This window comes from Salmo salar, chromosome 05, assembly GCF_965601325.2.
Source record: "Salmo salar chromosome 05, fSalSal1, whole genome shotgun sequence".
Lineage (NCBI taxonomy): Eukaryota > Metazoa > Chordata > Actinopteri > Salmoniformes > Salmonidae > Salmo > Salmo salar.
The window spans coordinates 45,929,600-45,950,700 of NC_138295.1; the positions used below are offsets into that span (position 1 = coordinate 45,929,600).

A 21,101-nucleotide genomic window follows, 5' to 3' on the forward strand; every position below is an offset into this window, starting at 1 on the left:
ATTGAGTGTAGTCTGGCCCAGGAGTGTGAAGGTGAATGGAAAGGCACTGGAGCAACGAACCGTCCTTGCTGTCTCTGCCTGGCCGGTTCCCGTCTCTCCACTGGGATTCTCTGCCTCTAACCCTATTACAGGGACTGAGTCACTGGCTTACTGGTGCTCTTCCATGCCGGTCCTAGGAGGTGTGCGTCACTTGAGTGGGTTGAGTCACTAACGTTGTCTTCCTGTTTGGGTTGGCGCCCCCCCTTGGGTTCGTGCCGTGGCGGAGATCATTGTGGGCTATACTCGGCCTTGTCTCAGGATGGTTAGTTGGTGGTTGAAGATATCCCTCTAGTGGTGTGGGGGCTGTGCTTTGGCAAAGTGGGTGGGGTTATATCCTGCCTGTTTGGCCCTGTCCGGGGGTATCATCGGATGGGGCCACAGTGTCTCCCGACCCCTCCTGTCTCAGCCTCCAGTATTTATGCTGCAGTAGTTTATGTGTCGGGGGCCTAGGGTCAGTCTGTTATATCTGGAGTATTTCTCCTGTCTTATCCGGTGTTCTGTGTGAATTTAAGTATGCTCGCTCTAATTCTCTCTTTCTCTCTTTCTTTCTTTCTTTCTTTTGATCTCTCTCAGAAGACCTGAGCCCTAGGACCATGCCTCAGGACTACCTGGCATGATGACTCCTTGTTGTCCCCAGTCCACCTGGCCATGCTGCTGCTCCAGTTTCAACTGTTCTGCCTGTGGCTATGGAACCCTGACCTGTTCACTGTGATTACTATTATTTGACCATGCTGGTCATTTATGAACATTTGAACATCTTGGCCATGTTCTGTTATAATCTCCACCCGGCACAGCCAGAAGAGGACTGGCCACCCCTCATAGCCTGGTTCCTCTCTAGGTTTCTTCCTAGGTTTTGGCCTTTCTAAGGAGTTTTTCCTAGCCACCGTGCTTCTACACCTGCGTTGCTTGCTGTTTGGGGTATTAGGCTGGGTTTCTGTACAGCACTTTGATATATCAGCTGATGTAAGAAGGGCTATATAAATACATTACATTTGATAAGTATTCAAACCCTTTGCTCTGAGACTTGTTTACATTGATCGTCCTTGAGATGTTTCTACAACTTGATTGGAGTCCAGCTGTGGTAAATTCAATTGATTGGACAGGATTTGGAAAGGCACACATCTGTCTATATAAGGTCCCACAGTTGACAGTGCATGTCAGAGCAAAGACCAATCCCATGAGGTTGTAGGAATTGTCCGTAGAGCTCCGAGACAGAATTTTGTCTCGACTCTGATCAGGGGAACGGTACTAAAAAATGTCTACAGCATTGAAGGTCCCCAAGAACACAGTAGCCTCCATCATTCTTAATTGGAAGAAATTTGGAACCACCAAGACTCTTCCTAGAGCTTGCCGCCCGGCCAAACTGCAATCGGGGGAGAAGGGCCTTGGTCAGGGAGGTGACCAAGAAACCAGAGTTCCTCTGTGGAGATGGGAGAACCTTCCAGAAGGACAACCATCTCTGCAGCATTCCACCAATCCGGCCTTTATGGTAGAGTGGCCAGATGGAAGCCAGTCCTCAGTAAAAGGCACATGACAGCCCGCTTGGAGTTTGCCAAAAGCCACCTAAAGGACTCTCAGACCATGAGAAACAAGATTCTCTGGTCTGATGGAATCAAGATGGAACTCTTTGGACTGAATGCCAAGCGTCACGTCTGGGGAAGCCTGGCACCATCGCTACAGTGAAGCATTGTGGTTGCAGCATCATGCTGTGGGGATGTTTTTCAGTGGTAGGGACATGGAGACTAGTCAGGATTGAGGGAAAGATGAACACTGCAAAGTACAGAGAGATCCTTGATGAAAACCTGATCCCGAGCACTCAGGACCTTAGACTGGGCCGAAAGTTCACCTTCCAACTGAACAATGACCCTAAGCCCACATCTAAGACAACGCAGGAGTGGTTTCGGGACAAGTCTCTGAATGTCCTTGAGTGGCCCAGGCAGAGCCCGGACTTGAACCCGATCAAACATCTCTGGAGAGACCTGAAAATAGCTGTGCAGCGATGCTCACCATCCAACCTGACAGAGCTTGTGAGGATCTGCAGAGAAGAATGAGAGAAACTAGCCAAATACAGCTGTGCCAAGCTTGTAACGTCACATTCATGTAATACTTGAGGCTGTAATCGCTGCCAAAGGTGCTTCAACAAATGTCATATTTATGTTGTTTTTTTTTATACATTTTCAAAAAATTCTATAGACCTGTTTTTGCTTTGTCATTGTTGGGTATTGTGTGTAGATTGATGGTAGCTCAATCTGGTAGCCGTCTATTCCACCCTTGTCTGGAAAACACTGTTACTATAGAATTGGCAATATCGCTAATTCACTATTTGTTTGTGTTTTGGTAATGTTAGCAATGATGAATGTGTATAAATAATCTATGGTTGGTTAGTTGGTTCTTAGCCAGTCTCAGCTGAATAGCAATCATGACGGCAAATTTAGTGACGCTAGTTAGCTAACAGCAAGCAGACAATATTGAAATGTCCATGTTGGGTATGGTAAGCTAGCCAGTCTGATATAGATCAATACAATTAGTGGGTGGGGTGGTTAAATTGTGTATTGTTGTGCACTCTGTTGTAGGTGGTACAGAGTCTGATCCCAAGTTGAAAAATATTTACAAGCTGACGGCTAAGATAGCTTAATTTACAGTAAGCATGGTATAAACATGAATTAGGTAGTGTTTGTGTTATGGGGTTATCTTAGTAAAACTCTTATCTAGAGTCATTCCACAGTGCCCTGCTGAAAAATACCCAAAGCGGTAGAATTTTGGGTACACAACTATGAGGGAGCAGACACATCTTGCGGTTATGGAGCACAACAAGATTGTGGGACAGAAACCAGCAAGGGTGTCACGCCCTGACCTGAGAGAGCGTTTTTTATGTCTCTATTTAGGTTTGGTCAGGGTGTGATTTGGGTGGGCATTCTATGTCCTTTTTTCTATGCTTTGTATTTCTTATATTTTAGCCTGTTTTCCTTTGGGGTTTGTGGGTAGTTAATTTCTGTTTAGTGTTTTGCACCTGACAGAACTGTTTGGCTGTCGGTTTCTTTTCTTTTTTTAAGTGTTCTATGTTTAATAAATTCATGATGAGCACTAACCACGCTGCGCCTTGGTCTACTCTCTTCAACGACGGCCGTTACAGAACTACCCACCTACAACGGACCAAGCAGCGTGGTAAGGAGGAGCAGAGGGTTCAGGACTCCTGGACTTGGGAAGAGATACTGGAAAGAAAGGGACCCTGGAGACAGGCTGGAGAATACCGCCGCCTGCCGGAGGAGATAGAGGCAGCGAAGGCAGAACAGCGTTTCTGGGAGGATTGGCTGGCATGGCAAGAGGAGAGGCAGCCCCAAGATTTTTTGGGGGAGGGGGCACACGGGAAGGTCGGCGGTGCCGAGGATGGAACCAGAGCCAGTTGGGGTGAAGTTGGAGGTGAGCGAAGGGAGCGAAGCAGAGACAGTGAAGGAGTTGATGGGGAGATTGGAAGAGAGAGATATGAGAGAGCTGCTGTGTTGGTGCATGAGGCACGACATTCGCCCTACGGAGCGTGTCCTCGAATTGATGTCACCTGAGTCAGCTCTCCATACTCGTCCTGAGGTGCGTGCTAGCCGTCTGGTGAAGACTGTGCCAGCCCCACGCACCAGGCCTCCTGTGCACCTCCCCAGCCCTGCACGTCTTGTGCCGGCTCCCAGAGCCAGGCCTCCTGCATGTCTCCCCAGCCTGGTGAGTCCTGTGCCTGTGCCCAGAGCCTTGCCTCCTGCATGTCTCCCCAGCCTGGTGAGTCCTGTGCCTGTGCCCAGACCCAGGCCTCCTGCATGTCTCCCCAGCCTGGTGAGTCCTGTGCCGGCTCCCAGAGCCAGGCCTCCTGCATGTCTCCCCAGCCTGGTGAGTCCTGTGCCTGCGCCCAGAGCCAGGCCTCCTGCAAGTCTCCCCAGCCTGGTCTGTCCTGTGCCTACTCCACGGACCAGGCCTCCAGTGGGTCTCCCATGCCTGGGGAATCCGGCGCAGCCAGAGTCGCCCGCCTGTCCTCTGGCGCAGCCAGAGTCGCCCGCCTGTCCTCCGGCGCAGCCAGAGTCGCCCGCCTGTCCTCCGGCGCAGCCAGAGTCGCCCTCCAGTCCGGGGACCGTGGCGAGGGACCCCGCTCTAGAGGCGCCACCAAAGTTGGGTGAGCCAGTGGTGGAGCGGGGTCTGCGTCCCGCTCCAGAGCCGCCACCACGGAGAAATGCCTACCCAGACCCTCCCCTATAGGTTCAGGTTTTGCGGCCGGAGTCCGCACCTTTGGGGGGGTACTGTCACGCCCTTACCTGAGAGAGCGTTTTTTATGTCTCTAATTAGGTTTGGTCAGGGTGTGATTTGGGTGGGCATTCTATGTCCTTTTTTCTATGCTTTGTATTTCTTTGTTTTGGCCTGGTATGGCTCTCAATCAGGGACAGCTGTACATCGTTGTCACTGATTGGGAGTCATACTTAGGCAGCCTGTTTTCCTTTGGGGTTTGTGGGTAGTTAAATTCTGTTTAGTGTTTTGCACCTGACAGAACTGTTTGGCTGTCGGTTTCTTGTTTTTTTGTTTAAAGTGTTCTATGTTTAATAAATTCATGATGAGCACTAACCACGCTGCGCCTTGGTCTACTCTCTTCAACGACAGCCGTTACAAAGGGACGCTGAAAGGTATAACATCAAGACTACAACAGTAATGACACAACCACCTCATTATTCTCTCTGCAGATTCTGAAAACACAATACAAATCCATGTCTACAAAAAGCCCCTGCAAAAGGCTACTATTGACAAGAATGATCTGTCAATGGGCTGAGGGAGATTTACAGACCATACTTTGAGATGAGGAAGGGGGTTTGGTTGTGAAGGGTTGTGCTTAGACCAGCGTTTCCCAAACTCTGTCCTAGGGACCCCAAGTGGTGCACGTTTTGGTTTTTGCCCTAGCACTACACAGCTGATTAAATTTATAAACTCATTATCAACATTTGGTTATTTGAATCAGCTCCTGTGTAGTCCTCCACAATTAATGTGCCACCAACCTCCTGTGTTCAGAACGACACCTGTTGAGGCATTGCAGGTGGATAGTGGGGAACTGTCACTGAGGAAAAGGCGGGACAAACTTGCATTAGCATACTGGGCGAGTTTGAAAGGGTGTTCAGAAGGACATCCTGTGGTTACGGCAACTGGGGAATGCAGGGAGCGAGGAGTGGGAAAGCAGAGGGCGTACAGGTGGGCAATTGGGCAGAAGGTGGTAGAATATGGACTGGGGGAGAGAGAGATGGGGCCGGCTATTGCATTGGGGAACTTTCCTCTGGCTGTTTTGTAGATGTGGACATGATTGAGGGCAGGAGAGAATGGGGTGAGGATGTGAGATGGTGTTTGGAGAGATATATAGATTTTATTTGTTTTTAAATAGGGACAGACGTTCCGCTAGCGGAAAGCCTTTTTGAAATCGGACAGTGTGGTTAGATAAAGGAGAGTCTTGTCTTTAAAATGGTGTAACATTGTCATATGTTTGAGAAATTGAAGTTATAGCATTTTTGAGGTATTTGTATTTCGCGCCACGCTATACCAATGGATATTGATGAGGCGTTCCGCTAGCGGAACGTCTGTCCCTCTAACCACATTGTCCGATTTCAAAAAGGCTTTACAGCGAAAGCAAAACATTAGATTATGTCAGGAGAGTACCCTGCCAAAAATAATCACACAGCCATTTTCAAAGCAAGCATATATGTCACAAAAAACAAAACCACAGCTAAATGCTTTGGCCTGCCATATGAGTTCTGTTATACTCACAGACACCATTGTCTATTTCACTTTCTTGGAGGAACAGGACTAGTGAAAATAATTTAATTTAGGTAGGCCGTGACTGGCCTCACACTCCAGTACAGTAGGTGGCGGTGTATGCACCTTAAAAGTTGGCTGTGATCTGCCAACCCAATTCCAAAGGACAGAAGGAGCTGTCCTTCAAAAAGTGATTGAGAAGGTATGCTGCTAACTACCCTTAGTTTTAAAACTATATTATTTATCAGTTGATACATCTATGACCAGTCCCTCAAACAAAATGTTGAGTGGATGGCAGAAGCGGATGCTGAGTTCGAATCAAGCAGCGCATCAAGCAAATTTGGTGACGGCAAATGTTCAGAATGGAAATTGATGGCGGAAGTGGATGCTGAGTCCGAATCAAGCAGCGTGTCGAGCAAAGTTGGTGAAGACTAATGTTCTGAATAGACAACAGTAGTAGCGAAAACTGGAACAAAAAGGACATTTTTTAAATTGGAGTGGAGGATACGTGTATGAATGATAATGAATCGCTTCTTGTTGGGATGTGTTTGTTGAGTAAGGATGCATATGTGGGAACCCCGTTTGAGGTGTCAACATTTGCGAAGTATGTGCTTGGAAAAGTGGAGTCTGTCAGAGTGACCAGAGGTGGTCTTATTTTTATTTAATTGTACATCTGAAGAACAGAGGAAGATTGCAGTGAGCCTCAAAAGAATCCGGACAACAGAACTTTTGTGTTTTGACTTTGTAGTAGAGCACCCGTCAAAGGAGTCATCTCAGGGGTGACAATGGATGTTCAGGTTGAATACCTGGTCACAATTCCTGGTGTGGCTGGTGCCTGGCATCTGACCCACTGGGTGAATGGAGAAAAGTAAGAAAGTCTGTTGGTCAGTCAAATCTCCTACGTAGAGGAGATTAAAATAACTGAGAAAGCAAGTCATTCTAGTGAAGATATGGTAGTGGACGCACCACAACCTATAGTAAATGTTTGCTGCCAGTCAAAAGACACCCTGTGTGTTAAAAAGGTGGATTTTGTGGCATTCATTGCCACCGTTATAAACTGTACGGCACAAGTCTCAAAGTCTAAGAAACTGGACATTTTTGTGGCTGCGGCAGAAAAGTTTTTGGGACTTAAGGATTTTACATCTGAAGACTTGCAAAGTTGTACTAGCGCCGGAAGACCCTCCCTCCCAGGTCCCCCTTGAGCCTGTGTAGGGATCAGATCTGTTTTAACAGAAAGTTGTTTGATTTAGTTTTGGGGTATTTTGTTCAATTTTTGGGAATCCTGTTTCCATTCCCGCACAGTAGGTGGCGGGATGCACATTAAATTGTGCGATCTCCAATGTACCATCGAAGAGGTCAGATAAAGAAGAACATTAAGACGAAGCAGCTGCTTTACAAGTGGGATGCTCTGTTGAGCGCTACATCCCAAGGGGTTCGTGCTGATTGTACGGAGATTGTGACAGCCGGTTAAATGGCGTCCCTTGAGAAGGCAAGAACAAGATGTATGTCAGGAGAAGTGCAGTATTATCATAAGGAGAGTTATACAGAGGAAGAATGGAGGGAAAAAGAGAGACAGAGGAGGTCTGAGAGAGAGAGGGAGGAAGAGGGTGAGCTTGAGTCAGTTATAAATGGTGGAAAAAAGGAGATGGTTTGTTAAAGAAGAATGGTAGAAAGTGTAAGCAGAAAGAGTTGAAGACAGAAGGAGAAATGGAAGTGAATGAGGGCGAAGTATGGGAGGTGATAGGCGTGTTGAAGTTCTTGGAGCCTGAGGCTTGCACCAAGGGTCAGGATAAAGATGAGGAGTGAAGGTTTTGAAAAAAGTGGACCCTTACCTTTCGGCTGATCCATTTGAGGTTTCAGGGTGGGTGAAAACAGAGTTGGGTGCTGTTGAATCGGTGAGGGTATCCAGATGTGGTATTGTGATAATTATATGTTTCTGCTGGTCAGAGGGAGCAAGCACTCCATGTTAAACGAATGGGGGCAAGAGATGTGAATTGTTTTGCTCTCAAGAAAAGGGTGCCATTGAAAGGAGTGAATAATGGGGTAACGGTAAATGTGAAAGCTGACCAACTGAAGGGGAAGATTCCCGGTGTTTGTGATGCTCGTCATTTGGTGCGACGCAAACAGGGTGGCGTGAGTGGAGAAACATGGTTGTTGTCTGTTCTTTTGAGTTTAGATGTTGTCTTTGCCTGACAAAGTGATGTTAGGATATATAAGTTATCCTGTACAAGCTTTTATGCCGACTACATTACATTGTTACAGGTGTCAAGCTTATGGGCATGTGGCAGCAGTGTGTAGGAGGGAGGCTCCTAGGTGTGCAGAAGAGCATGAGACAAAGGAATGTGTAGCATTGGGGAAAGTAGTGGTTTGTGTTAATTGTAGGTGTGCGCATGGGGCTGGGGATCAGAAATGTCCTGTATGAGAGGGGCAGGTTGAGGTTTCCAGGGTTAGAGTAGTGCAGAAGTTGTCATATGCTGAGGCAGTGAAGAAAGTAGAGGAAGATGGGTCAAGGGGGAGGGATCCTGAGAGGAGTGGTGAGAGTAGTCGATCAGTAACAGTACATAGGGATCCACCAACAAGGTATATATGTTTAATTAAGATTTCATTTTTGGCATTTATAGTAATGGTTATCAACTGTACAGCAGGGATGGAATGTAAGTTGCAGAAATTAGAGGTTGTGGTGGCAGCTGTAGAGAACTATTTGGGTGTGCGAGACTTAACATCAGAAGAGTTACAGGGTGTGTTAAGTGGTGGTGTCCCATCCTTCCAGGATGTCGGCCTGAAGTAGGACTAAATACATTTAAATAGTGGAGTATGGTATTTATTTTTATTTTTTTGTGAGTGTAATGTTAGATGCTGGGGTATTTGTTGTATTTTCTTTTTTTGTAGAAAAAAAAATGAAGCAAAGTATAAGGGAGTTATACTCCAGTCTAGTAGGTGGCAGTAATGCAACATTTATTGGATGCCAACGGCCTTTAAATCTCATCAAGAAGGACCATAGAAGAAGTGATTGAGGAGGTAGGCTGCTGTTTTAAAACTAGATAATTTATCAGTTTATTCATCTATCACCAGTCCCTTATACAGATGTTGAATTGTGTTGTTGGTGTTATGTAAAAGTAAAGCTGATCCCGTTTGTAAACCAGGAGCTAGAGCTTGCGTAGAGCTTGTTCGCATTGCTAGCTAAATTAGCTACCTTTGTTGGTTGCTATCTAGCTAGTTGTCTTTGCTTTGTTAGCTAACTAGCTCAAATCTTAATTCTAGCTAGCTCATGTTTTGATTCGCCATTGCGTTTATTAATTGTATTGTTAGGTACATGTCATGCTTAATACACCGTGTTAATTTCCATTTTGTCGTGATAAACCAACGCTTGATGAGCTTCCCAGCTCAGACCCAGCTAATATTAGCTAACTAACGTTATTGTAGCTGACAAGCAGTTTTGTGATCACAGCAGCTAAACGTTAGTTGTCAGCTTACTAGCAATTTTTTTTTTTTTCGTTACGTTAAGCAGATGAACACAGAAAGAGAGGGGTTGCAGATTTGATTAATTTTACAAGCTAATATGTTACAAGTTGTCAACAACATTGTGCTTTGACTTTGTGGTTAGGGAGTGGATCTCTCAGAATACTGTTGTGTTCTTCAGCAGCTGTGTTGTGTTTATAATGGTGTTGTGTTCATCAGCTGTGTTGTGTTCATAATGGTTTGTTGTGTTCATAAAGGTTAGTTTTGGCCAATGGTTTATTGTTTATCAGATGTGTGAAGGCTTTTTATGTAAGTTAATTGGTTTATTTTTCTCTCACCAGATTATTGTTAAATTGGTCCAAGAACTTTGGAATCAGAGTTGGAACGGATGTAGATTTTTCAGTGTGTACTACTACTTAACATTTGACCATTTCTGATTTCACTCACACCTTCCCTATCGCAACATGAGTAGTACAGTAAGTCCTCACATGTGCACCCAGGGCCATGTGATAACCCTCCAACACCTTCAGTTTAATTTTCACAGACATTTAGCAAAGGTGTCTGGTTTCTAAGAAGCAGTGCTTTGTTGTCACAGACACAGAGGAAAAGAAGGACTGGAGTCCCCTCAAGTTCCAGACACACGGCCAAGAGTAGCAGAGTCACCACAACCAGTGTGCGACCTCGTGCTGCAGCTTCAGCAGCAGTCCCAGAGACCATTGATGTGCTGGAGAGCAGCAGGACTAGTAGTAAGTAGCAATGGCTTTATGTTTTTCTCTGTCATTTTGGTTGATTATGGATATTCTAACCTGTCTATTGGCTGTGCAGGTGAGGAGGTGGTGGACTTGACATGTGAAGGTTCTGAGTTGACTGTGGTTGACTTGACCAACAATGATTCTGTGGTGGTGAGTTTGTGAGCTTTCTTTATGCAAATAATGATGTATACATATAACTGTTTTTAATGTGTTTCTAAGAATATGCTTTTGTCACTGTTGTAAAGACTGAAATGTTGACATATTTGTTTCTTTTCCACCACTGCGTGATTGCGAATGGGGAAACCAGGTTGTCGATGAAGGTAATTCATTGCTTTTCCTCAATCGCAACAATTATATTTAGATTAAAATATGTTTTGGTCCTCTAATGAAGTAAGCATTTATTACTATGTCAAGCATGTATTTTTCTGTGAGTTTGTCTATCTGCTTGTGTCTATCTCAGGGCCTCATGGCAGACGTGAAGCTGACAGTGAGAGTTACGTACTGAGCAGTGATGAGGAGGAGGATACTAATGGAGGCCTCAGTGCCGACCTCCTGTCCTCTCTACAGGCCAGCAGTAGAGCCAGGTACTAAGCATATCAAACCTTTTTTAAATCAATTTTATTTGAAAATTGAAGCACATAAAAGCAACGTCATCCTCATCCATCCATTTATCCACCCATAATATTGGCCATGTGACCACTGAAATCAAGACCTTGAGTTAGGGTAGACTCTGATGATCTCTTGTCCTCCATAGGTCTACTCCAGGGACAGTCAGCTGCCCAGTGTGTATGGACGCCTATGCTGAGGTAAGCTAAGCATAATTCAACGTGTGTGAAGGTGACTATGTCAAACTGTAATTGCTGTGTAGCTACCAGAATGTGAAGTTGTCCCTTCAACTAAGATGGACCTCTTTCTCTTCTTCCTCTAGATCATTGAAAGTGGGAGACTAGTAGTCTCCACAAAATGTGGTCACCTGTTCTGCAGTCACTGCCTCCGCGACTCACTGTTGAGATCCCACACTTGCCCAACCTGTAGAAAGAAACTGACCCACAAGCAATGCCACCCCATATACATCTGACATCAAACACCCATAAGACTCACCCTCACCAAACCTGCAAGACTTTTAATCATACCTTCTCATATCACTGCCCCCTACTGGACTTAAGAATCATTTTTTACATTTACATACACATCTGACCGATGTCATGCTTTTGTCTTTCTTCTGCAATGAAAGAAGCAGGAGCATAGGGACGCACTCTTATGCCAGCACACATTCACTTAGATTTTTGCAATTTTCTTCCACTGATTCTCCTACTGCTCTCCATTCATTTAATAGTGAACAGATAATTGTAAAGCTGCATCCCCAGTAACAACAACCAAGAAAAGAACTAAGCTCAGAATCATTTTTTTTTTTTAGCTCTTAAGAAGTCACATGTGATGTTGTATTGGTAGCAATCACACGTGACTGGCACTCAATTGCAATGAGAACTCAACTCTGAAGTAGAAATGTCTTTCGATTTTTATTGCTGCTGAGTAGGTGGGTGTCTGAATGGTGGGTGTTGCTTGAATTTGGTCATCACCATTGTAAATATTGTTGTATGTTTTGTATATATGGTTGAATGACAAGTTGATGTGCGCCTAATCTGTAAGGTTCAATAAAACAAATTTATGATTGTAAAGGTTTGTTACATGTTTTGCTCACCTGACCCAGATAGTTTATTCTCACAGCCAGCATGTCTCAGTGACAGAGACTGTGAGAAGAGACAAGCCCAAACATAGGACATTGCATTGTTGAGCCCTCATGCTGACTTGCTAAATAGCTTTTTTTAATTACATGTTTTCACTGACTTTACATTTAATTTAATTTGTAAACTTTGAATTATTTTATATTCTATACTACATATAACTTGGCTGACTCTGTTGTGACACGCATCCCCTCAAATGTCCATTAAGGGGCAGTATCTTCTTGCGCATGCATGGTCTGTTGTCCAATAATGATCAATGATAATGCAGTTTCCTCTCCATTCTCAGTGCAAGGGGGGTGTTGCTTGATTAACATATTACCAAACACAGGGTTTATTTCTTGGACCCAGAATAAACCTAGTCCAGGACTAAATTATCTATGGAGATTTTACATGGAGTGTGTTTTAGTCCAGAACTAGGCTTAATCTGAGTATGAACAACTGTCCCTTTCTCATATATCTAATTTTCTCATATGTTGTTGACCTATTTCCTAATGTTGGCAAAGTGTGTATTTATAACACCCAAACCATACCATTTTAATAAATAATCAGTGTCATATTACATAATGAAAATAGAAGTTCAATTTATCAACTGTGTTATTACTTTGGAATTACATAATGCATTCAGTACATTTAATTAGTGTTTTATTATTATGAATATTATATTTTTGTTTAATTTTTATGACGTAGTCCATTATGTTAATAGCGGAACTGCCCTAAGCGAAAGAGTTAATTCTTGAAATGTGTTGAGTAGCTACTTGGGCTACTCTGTGATTTGGCAAAAATTCCGAGGTCGGACGGGCCGCAGTTCCCACTAATGCGGTCGATTCCTGGATGGCAAGGTATGTTAGTTCAATTATTGCAGTAAATTATTTAGATGTAAATGGTATTTGGGATTAAAAAAGAGACAACTGCTTCTCTTCCAAAATGGATAATGGTAGGAGTTAACTGTAACGCGAGCACAGGGCTTATTAGTTTTCACGCACGCTCGGTCCGGTGTATTGGTCTCGCACGAGCGTGATGTGATGACCGTCAATTTAAATAAAACTAGCCATATTTTAGCTGCATGTTTGACATTCACGTTTTACAGTGTTATTTTTCTTAGAGGGTAACATTGTATCCAGTAACTGAGCCACGAATACTTTGAGCGAAAGTGCGTGCAGTTCAACTTTTAGTGGACATTGATATGTTAATTATTTGGATTAAATCACCTTTATTGATGCGAATGTAAAGACAATGTAATCATGATAAACTTGTCATTAGTGGGAAACCGATTCAAGACAAATCATTGCTGCTGGACGTTTCAGGTAAGTCCCTAACTTGTATTAATATGAAAGTGTTATTGGCCCTGATCACAATGTGATTATTTATAAACAGCTGATTTTAGAAGGATGCAGGTTTGTTGTAGACCTGTAATAAAAAATGCATAAGTAGCCAATTGGAATACTTTTTAACTTTCAATTTATACTACAGATTATTACTTATGTATTACTAATATAATAGTACACAACTGTATTGCATAAATCAATATTGTGTTAATCATAATTATAGTTCTGCTATATTACCTTACAAAGCTATTATTTGTAGTCCACATCTGAGTGTAGAATGTTTTAATTCCACTGATTCACCATTCATGGATCTATGTGTGTATGAGAGTGGATGGGGCTTGAGTCTTTGCTTTCTAACATGTTTAATAAGCAGGTAGATTAGCTGTAGCCTATACAACAGCATCTACACTATATATACACAAGTATGTGGAAACCCCGTCAAATTAGTGGATTTGGCTATTTCAGCCACACATGTTGCTGACACATGGAAAAACCATGAGCACACATCCATGCGATCTCCATAGACCAACATTGGCAGTAGAATGGCCTTACTGAAGAGCTCATTGACTTTCAACGTGGCACTGTCATAGGATGACACCTTTCCAACAAGTCATATTTCGGCCCTGCTAGAGCTGCCCCAGTCAACTGTGTTGTGCTGTTATTGTGAAGTGGAAACGTCTAGGGGCAACAACAGCTCAGCCGTGAAGTGGTAGGCCACACAAGTCGACAGAATGGAGCCACCTAGGGCTGAAGTGCGTAGCGCGTAAAAATCGTCTGTCCTCGGTTGCAACACTCACTACCGAGTTCCAAACTGCTTCTGGAAGCAACGTCAGCACAGGAACTGTTCGTTGGGAGCTTCATGAAATTAGTTTCCATGGCCGAGCAGCCACACACAAGCCTAAGATCACCATGCACAATGCCAAGCGTCGGCTGGAGTGGTGTAAAGCTTGCCTACAGTGGAAACACTTTCTCTGGAGTAATGAATCACCATCTGGCAGTTCGACGGACAGATCTGGGTTTGGAGAATGCTACCTGCCCGAATGCGTAGTGCTAACTGTAAAATTTGGTGGAGAATAAATAATGTTTTTGGGCTGTTTTTCATGATTCAGGCTCCTTAGTTCCAGTGAAGGGAAATATTAACGCTACAGCACACAATGACATTCTAGACGATTTTGTGCTTCCAGCAGTTTGGGGGGAGGGCCCTTTACTTTTTCAGCATGACGATGCCTCTGTGCACAGAGCGAGGTCCATACAGAAATAGTTTGTCGAGATCGGTGTGGAAGAACTTGACTGGCCTGCACAGAGCCCTGACCTCAACCCCATTGAAAACCTTTGGGATGAATTGGAACGCCGAGTGCAAGGCAGGACTAGTCGCCCAACATCAGTGCCTGACCTCACTAATGCTCTTGTGGCTGAATGGAAGCAAGTCCACTCAGCAACGTTCCAACATCTAGTGGAAAGCCTCCCCAGAAGAGTGGATGCTGTTATAGCAGCAAAGGGGGGACCAACTCCATAGCAATGCCCATGATTTTGGAATGAGATGTTCGACGAGAAGATCTACACATACTTTTGATCATGTAGTATGTAACCCATTCTAAGACAATGAGAGGAGGATATGTGTAGTTCCCCAATAGCTGATGATATAACAGTAAATTAAACACTTGTTATGTTGATGTATTTGATCAAAGATTAAATGGAAAACTTTTAAATTGATTTTAATTTTGGATTTCAAATGACTTGTTTGTTCTGCAAACTGGCAGAAACATAGGGACATATGGACAAAATAAGAGTTCCTCATTTGATTTAAATTCATGAATAAAAAGCCTATGTTGCTTTTCCGGAAACTCATTTTATAGTGTTGGGGACAGACGTCTTGTGTTTTTCAGTCTGTTAAATGATTAACAACTTATTTTATTGTTACTAGTTTCGACTGTAATTCTGTTATATTTCCTCAATGCTTTGACTATGCCACTTCCAAAATAAACTTCTGTGAGAAATATCATTTGGTTGTAAAGCATAATATACAGTAGCTTAAGATGTGATATGGATAATAACAATGTGTTCTTGTGCCTCTCCTCACTGTGAATTGGCTTTTTTCTTTCTCTAAGATTTCAAGTGTTGAAGCCTTCCATCCAGAAAGAATGGGACTTTTATGCATTTGCCTGCTCATTTGTGAGATAATCCTGTTGTCGGACTGTGCACGAGGTGAGTAGTAACTTAGTAGTAATGAACAATAATAACTGAAAGTGTTTTAGTGGATCTGTAGGCAACCATCTTCAAAAAGTGCCTCACCACAATGAATGATATCTACTACAAGCTGTACACAATTGTGGTTGTGTAACTCCAAGTTGGTGGTATAGTCCATTCAGGCCAAGGGCCTATCTTCCATTTTCTAACAGACCTTGCCTAGATTACACAGACTTTGGGACAGTAACCTTTGGGATACCTGGTGTGCAAGTGTCAAGTGAGGCATGCTGATAGAGTGTAGTCCTGACCCTCCTGCTGCACAATCTGAGCTGTCAAACCTAGACTCAACATGCCGCTGGTCTTCTGCTCTGGCCTGCCTGTCTGGGGAAAGCAAAGGGGCATGGGGGGACCCAAACACACGGCGCCCAGGCAGATTGGATCGGTGAGAGCCCTAGCCTGAACAATGCAGCATTCACAATCACACAGTCGAGCCGTCATGGAGACGCTTAGGCAAAAGTAAACAGAGACCCATAGAGAGCAATGTGATTAGATTAGGCAATTATGTTTGTTTGCTGTGCAATGCCACAGCGTTTCTGACCATGAATGGAGCAAAACGGCAAGGAGTGCTGTGGGCTTAAAAAGTAGAAGAGACAATTTGTCTTCCTGGTGATGATATCGGAGGGGTTTACTCACTAGCTTAGCCTAGCTAGCGCCTTATTGGGTACACAGAGGGAGAGAGAGACTAAACGTTTCTCTATCATGATGGCATGTGGATATTAGAGCAAGGAATTGTTTACCTTTTTTATAAAGTCTGATATGACACGTTTGATAAGACAGTGAAAAGCAGGGTGGTTGTGTTGAAAACAAAATACCTCAGAGGTAATGAGACAGAATCTGAGATTATTTTCCAATTGAATGTCAGATACTTTGCGCTCTATTTTTCCAAACACTGTGATTTTGACGTACTGTGGTGGGTCAACAACAGCTACTCAACATACAGTAGAAAAGGTTGAGTCCACATCAACACACTTCTCCTCATGGAAAACATTTCCTGACATTATATCAATATTTTGTGACCAGAGTTTGATACCTTCATATGTGAACTTTAGCAGAAGAAAAGGAATGGACATTCAAAACTACAGGACAACTAATACTTTTTTTTTAGGATTTCTTTCCAGAGGAAGAGTCCAGGTTGATTGCTATGATATGGAACGTGGCAAAAAATGATCCCCCAACCCCATTTGAGCGCTCCCCTACTGACCAAGTTTGCTGTTCCTGGTGTGTCCTTGTTGCACGGGGAATGCAGAACATCACGTCAGATGACAAATATTTTCCGCTGCAAGCGGAAGCACAGTTTGGGCCCGGCTGCCATAGAGGCATGTGAACCGTATACGCTTATGCAATGATTTAGGGTCTGAGTCTGAGCAGCTGAAAGGTGAGGATTTTACTCTGTTTGGTGCATGCCTGAGAGAGAGTATTCATGCATAAATGTGGGCATTAATGTCTGTGCTAACTTTTATTTATTTATTTTTATTTAACCTTTATATTTAACTAGGCAAGTCAGTTTAGAACAAATTCTTATTTACCCCGGCCAAACCCTAACCCAGACGACGCTGGGCCAATTGTGCGCTGCCCTATGCGACTCCTAATCACGGCAGGTTGTGATACAGCCAGGAATCGAACCAGGGTCTGTAGTGACGCATCTAGCACTGAGATGCAGTGCCTTAGACCGCTGTTCCACTCGGGAGCTCGACTAAATGGGGAAAACAACGAAGTCATGGGATGGTTGCCATAACGCAATTTAAAAAAAATATGATCACTCATGAAATTCAACTGCATTCATTTAGGTATCACTCTTTTGACTCCTTGTGACGCACATGATTAAACTAAGTACATTTAAAACTCCATCCACACTGGAGACAATATGTGGTGGGACCCAGCTATAAGCACGGGATCTTGGTGCAGCAAAGGTAGACTAAATACTACAGCATTGCATTTAAACAAAGGCGACAGGCAGCCATATGGACGTGTGGGGGCTATTGGAGGTGGAACTGGTGGGTTTGTAGGGGCCTGCTGTGCACTGTACAAACTAGGACCACCCTGCAGCTACATGCTGGTGTGTCAGTGAGAGGCAGCCTTTCATGATTGAGCATCTGGACACGTCTTCATAGAGCAAACAACAAACTGGGCTGATGCTCTAAACACATACACTGAGAAGAAGTACTGTCTGTTTATCTAACTTTCTTGTATTTGTCTGAGCCTTCTAAAAGTCAATAGAAACAGATGAGGAGTAGCAGCACATTTGTAGAGTCTGCTCTTTCTCTCCCTCAATCTCTCCCTCCTTCCATCCTTGAGCTCCCGAGTGGCACAGCAGTCTAAGGCACTGCATCTCAGTGCAAGAGGCGTCATTACAGTCCCTGGTTCGAGTCCAGGCTGTGTCACATCCGGCCGTGATTGGGAGTCCCATAGGGCGGCGCAAAATTGGCCCAGCATCGTCCGGGTTTGCCCGGGGTAGGCCGTCATTGTAAATAAGAATTTGTTCTTAACTAGCTTGCCTAGTTAAAGGTTAAATAATAAAAAATAATAAAATAATCTCTCCCTCTCCTCCTCACACTGCAGCAGTTTATGGCTAGGTCTAAGCCAGAGGAAATGTGTGAAGTTAATTTAGACTGTTGGAGAAACATAGCTGACCCATTGGGTAGCCTTTTGTCACTTCACAATCCTTCGTAGCTCTGTAGTAAACTAGAGAATATCGACAGAGCCTGGGGTGTGGGTTTAAACAAACAGTAGTTAAAGTTTCAATAGGGATCAATGCATATGTCTAGGTAAAAGGCAATGCTATTAACAATGATCATAAAGTGTGTATGTTGAGACGTGCCATAAAATGTAAATATTGCAATGTTATAATAAATTCCTAAAGAAATGTACATGTAATGGTGCAAACAAAATGTAAGGCACAAAACCATCAGGCAAATCTCACACACAAACTGTTTTCCAGACGTGACAAACATAGCTGAGTGTGAGTAAGGAATGAGAGATCGGCTCCAAATTCGTCTCAATGAGGAGGATGGATCCATAGAGAGAGGCTGCTGTCAGACTACAGGCCATAAAGTGGTTATTAGATTGCCAAATGGTGTTTACACAGCCACCATCTTTCTCTCACCCCTTCTCATTAGCATTGGGCTGCTAATCATATTCCTTAGTAATGAAGCTGTATTAGACAGGAGGTCGTACATTGATTTAAGACTGGGAACAGCATGTTGATGATGTGGTTATTAGTAAATACAGGCTGGCTTCAAAAATAACTGAATTGTCCCATTAAATGGGAGCTCAGATAAAGTTAGCTTAGCACCCCTGGTGTTTGATTTTAATGTGTCCATCAAGACATCTCACGGGTAGGTTGATGGGATAGGTGTCGTGTGTGTGTGAGAGACCTACGTAGCATGCAGAGGCGCATGGAATGTAGAGTAGTGTGCCTATATTCTGAGGAGAGCTCCCAACACACAAGCACACACACACACAGAGCAAGAGAAATAAGAGGCATTTTAATGAGCAGGACAGCAGAAAGAGGGGAGGCATTTTACTGAGCCTGAAAGCAACTGAACAAAGTCTAAAGTAAATGATCTCACCATTTCACCCCATCCAACCTTTACCATCAGCCTCCACCTGGTAATTGCTAAGGCAACATGACTTCACAGGACTGAGGCTACAAATATTACCTGTGCCAAGAGTACGATAAAAATAAGAGCGAGATGGACAAAAATCCATATTACTATTTATCATGATAACGCTAAATTGAACGATAAGTTTATAACAATGTGTACCACTTTTTAAACTTTATATATTACCCTTAAAACTACTACTACTAATTTGAATTGTCCCATAAACAATCACCCATATTAGCAAACTTATTTTATTTAAAACTTCACATTTCTCTAGTAGGGCCCTATACGTTATATATCGTCAAGAACAATATCAGCAAAATGTCCACAATAAGTGGTCGGTTTGGCCGGTGTCAATCATTTTCGGTTTATCATCCCAGCTTTAGTGTACACACACATAGCCTTTGCAGTACATTTGGATAGAGGGAAAGAGGGAGAGTTCTCCAGCCAACAAGTCCAACTGGCCTACTATTTTCCTCAGTCCTCCCTGTAATCCTCCAGTCTTGTCTGACATGACTTCCACTTGGCTGGCCAACCTCTGGGCCAATCAATGTTGCAAAAACATCAACCACTGAAACTAATGCAGTGTTACATCTAAAAAAAATTGTGCCTGTTAATTTGTGAATGTATTGGAATTGTGCCACTCACTCACTCACTCACTCACTCACTCACTCACTCACTCACTCACTCACTCACTCACTCACTCACTCACTCACTCACTCACTCACTCACTCACTCACTCACTCACTCACTCACTCACTCACTCACTCACTCACTCACTCACTCACTCACTCACTCATTGAGCAGTGTCTTTCCAGCCTGAAATAGCCACAGCATAGACAGACACACATACTTTCACGGACCGAACAATGCATTGTGTTGTGCTGGTGACATAATGGCTTATTGTTGGGGGGCCTGGAGCCTTTGTTTGGTTAGTGCTGGATGGGTCAGAGGGCAATGGAGAGGACCAGGGAAAGGCCCCAGATTGGATCAGGGAGTGCGCATACCTGACCTCTTACCAGAGGGGCTTACAATAACACATCAGTACTCCTGCAGGTTCTGCTTTTCTTCTCTCTGCATTCATTCATCCCCCTATTTTTCAGATATGTATGTATAGATGTAAGCATGTACTTCCTTCCTTCCCAGCTGTTCTCCTGGTCACATTACAAATGAAAAGCAGTCCCTGGACTGGAGACAGCTCTCCTTGTTTTCTTTTGTATTTTGCATGTCAGTTTGTGTTGGGGCCTGTGCCCCTGAGCAGCTGTGTGTGTGTCCCATGTCAGAGAGACAGAGAGGAGAGGGCTCCCCCAGCTGAGAGAGAGAGATGCCATTCTGGGACCTAAACAAACAGAGCATTAATGTGGTTGATGGATGGCAGACATATTGTGTGTCCTCTACACCAGTGGTTTTCAAACCACTACTCTTGGACCCCCAGATGTTTCACAATTTTGTTGTAGTCCTAAACTAGCTAACCTAATTCACTTTATCAAGGGCTTGATAATTATTTAAATCAGGTGTGCTTGCTCTGGAATAGTTCATTTACATGGAACGGCTGGCGGTCCCAGAGGAGAGATTTGAAAAAGTGTCCATTGATGTGTGTCCATTCCCTAGAATAAGGTTCTATTTGTGACACACCCATAGATTGAGTCAGTTGCTCTCACTCTTCGCTGCCTGGTTTGTTTGAAGTGTGGGACCGACCCAGTGCCCCCTGTGATAAACTTGCCCCCTGTGCATTTATTTTGGTGCTGAGGTGAAAGGTTAGCTGTATATCTTAAAAAAAAACATAACATTGGTGATAAAGACATTAAATTACTGAGAGGCCATGTCTGATGTATGTCTGAATGACTTCACAGAGGCCAGGTTGTTTTCTCCGGTGAAGTCCTTAAATCAGGATATACGTCACTCTCGTCAGCGATTGTCTTTCATTATTATTTTGTGTGGTTCTGTTAGGCTTTGTGATGGTAAGCTGTTGAGCAGCACTAGATGAGTGGCCTGACAATAGTTCTGTGGTGTTTTTGCCCGTAGCCACACGGATTGCGGTTGCCCGCAGGCAGAGAAACAGAGGCAAAGCACACACACACGGCTTGTTCATTACGCCAGCTGTTGGGGTGGAATCCACACTGCAGTCAGAATGTGTAAGGAGTGTGAGAGTTATGGGGGTGGTTT

General features: G+C 43.8%; 2 protein-coding genes across 3 annotated transcripts in view; both read left to right on the plus strand.

Annotated features, from left to right (window-relative positions):
* The first annotated feature begins 8,753 nt into the window (after window positions 1-8,753).
* Window positions 8,754-11,695, plus strand: LOC106604900 (E3 ubiquitin-protein ligase RNF4). Its single transcript, XM_045718266.2, has 8 exons — window positions 8,754-8,823; window positions 9,606-9,740; window positions 9,860-10,010; window positions 10,090-10,166; window positions 10,324-10,336; window positions 10,477-10,600; window positions 10,771-10,822; window positions 10,945-11,695. Exons 2-8 carry the CDS (start codon window positions 9,729-9,731, stop codon window positions 11,092-11,094), a joined length of 579 nt encoding a protein of 192 aa, XP_045574222.1. The 5' UTR covers window positions 8,754-8,823; window positions 9,606-9,728; the 3' UTR covers window positions 11,095-11,695.
* A 787-nt stretch (window positions 11,696-12,482) lies between these two features.
* Window positions 12,483-21,101, plus strand: part of LOC106604972 (fibroblast growth factor receptor-like 1) — a 110,638-nt gene continuing 102,019 nt past the window's right edge. The window contains exons 1-3 of one of the 2 annotated variants that reach the window (XM_045718267.2): window positions 12,483-12,600; window positions 13,022-13,065; window positions 15,195-15,291. In XM_045718267.2, coding sequence (XP_045574223.1) covers window positions 12,576-12,600; window positions 13,022-13,065; window positions 15,195-15,291 — 166 coding nt within the window. In that variant the 5' untranslated portion in view covers window positions 12,483-12,575. The remainder of the gene's footprint in view (window positions 12,601-13,021; window positions 13,066-15,194; window positions 15,292-21,101) is intronic. The other variant, XM_045718268.2, reaches the window with a different exon arrangement.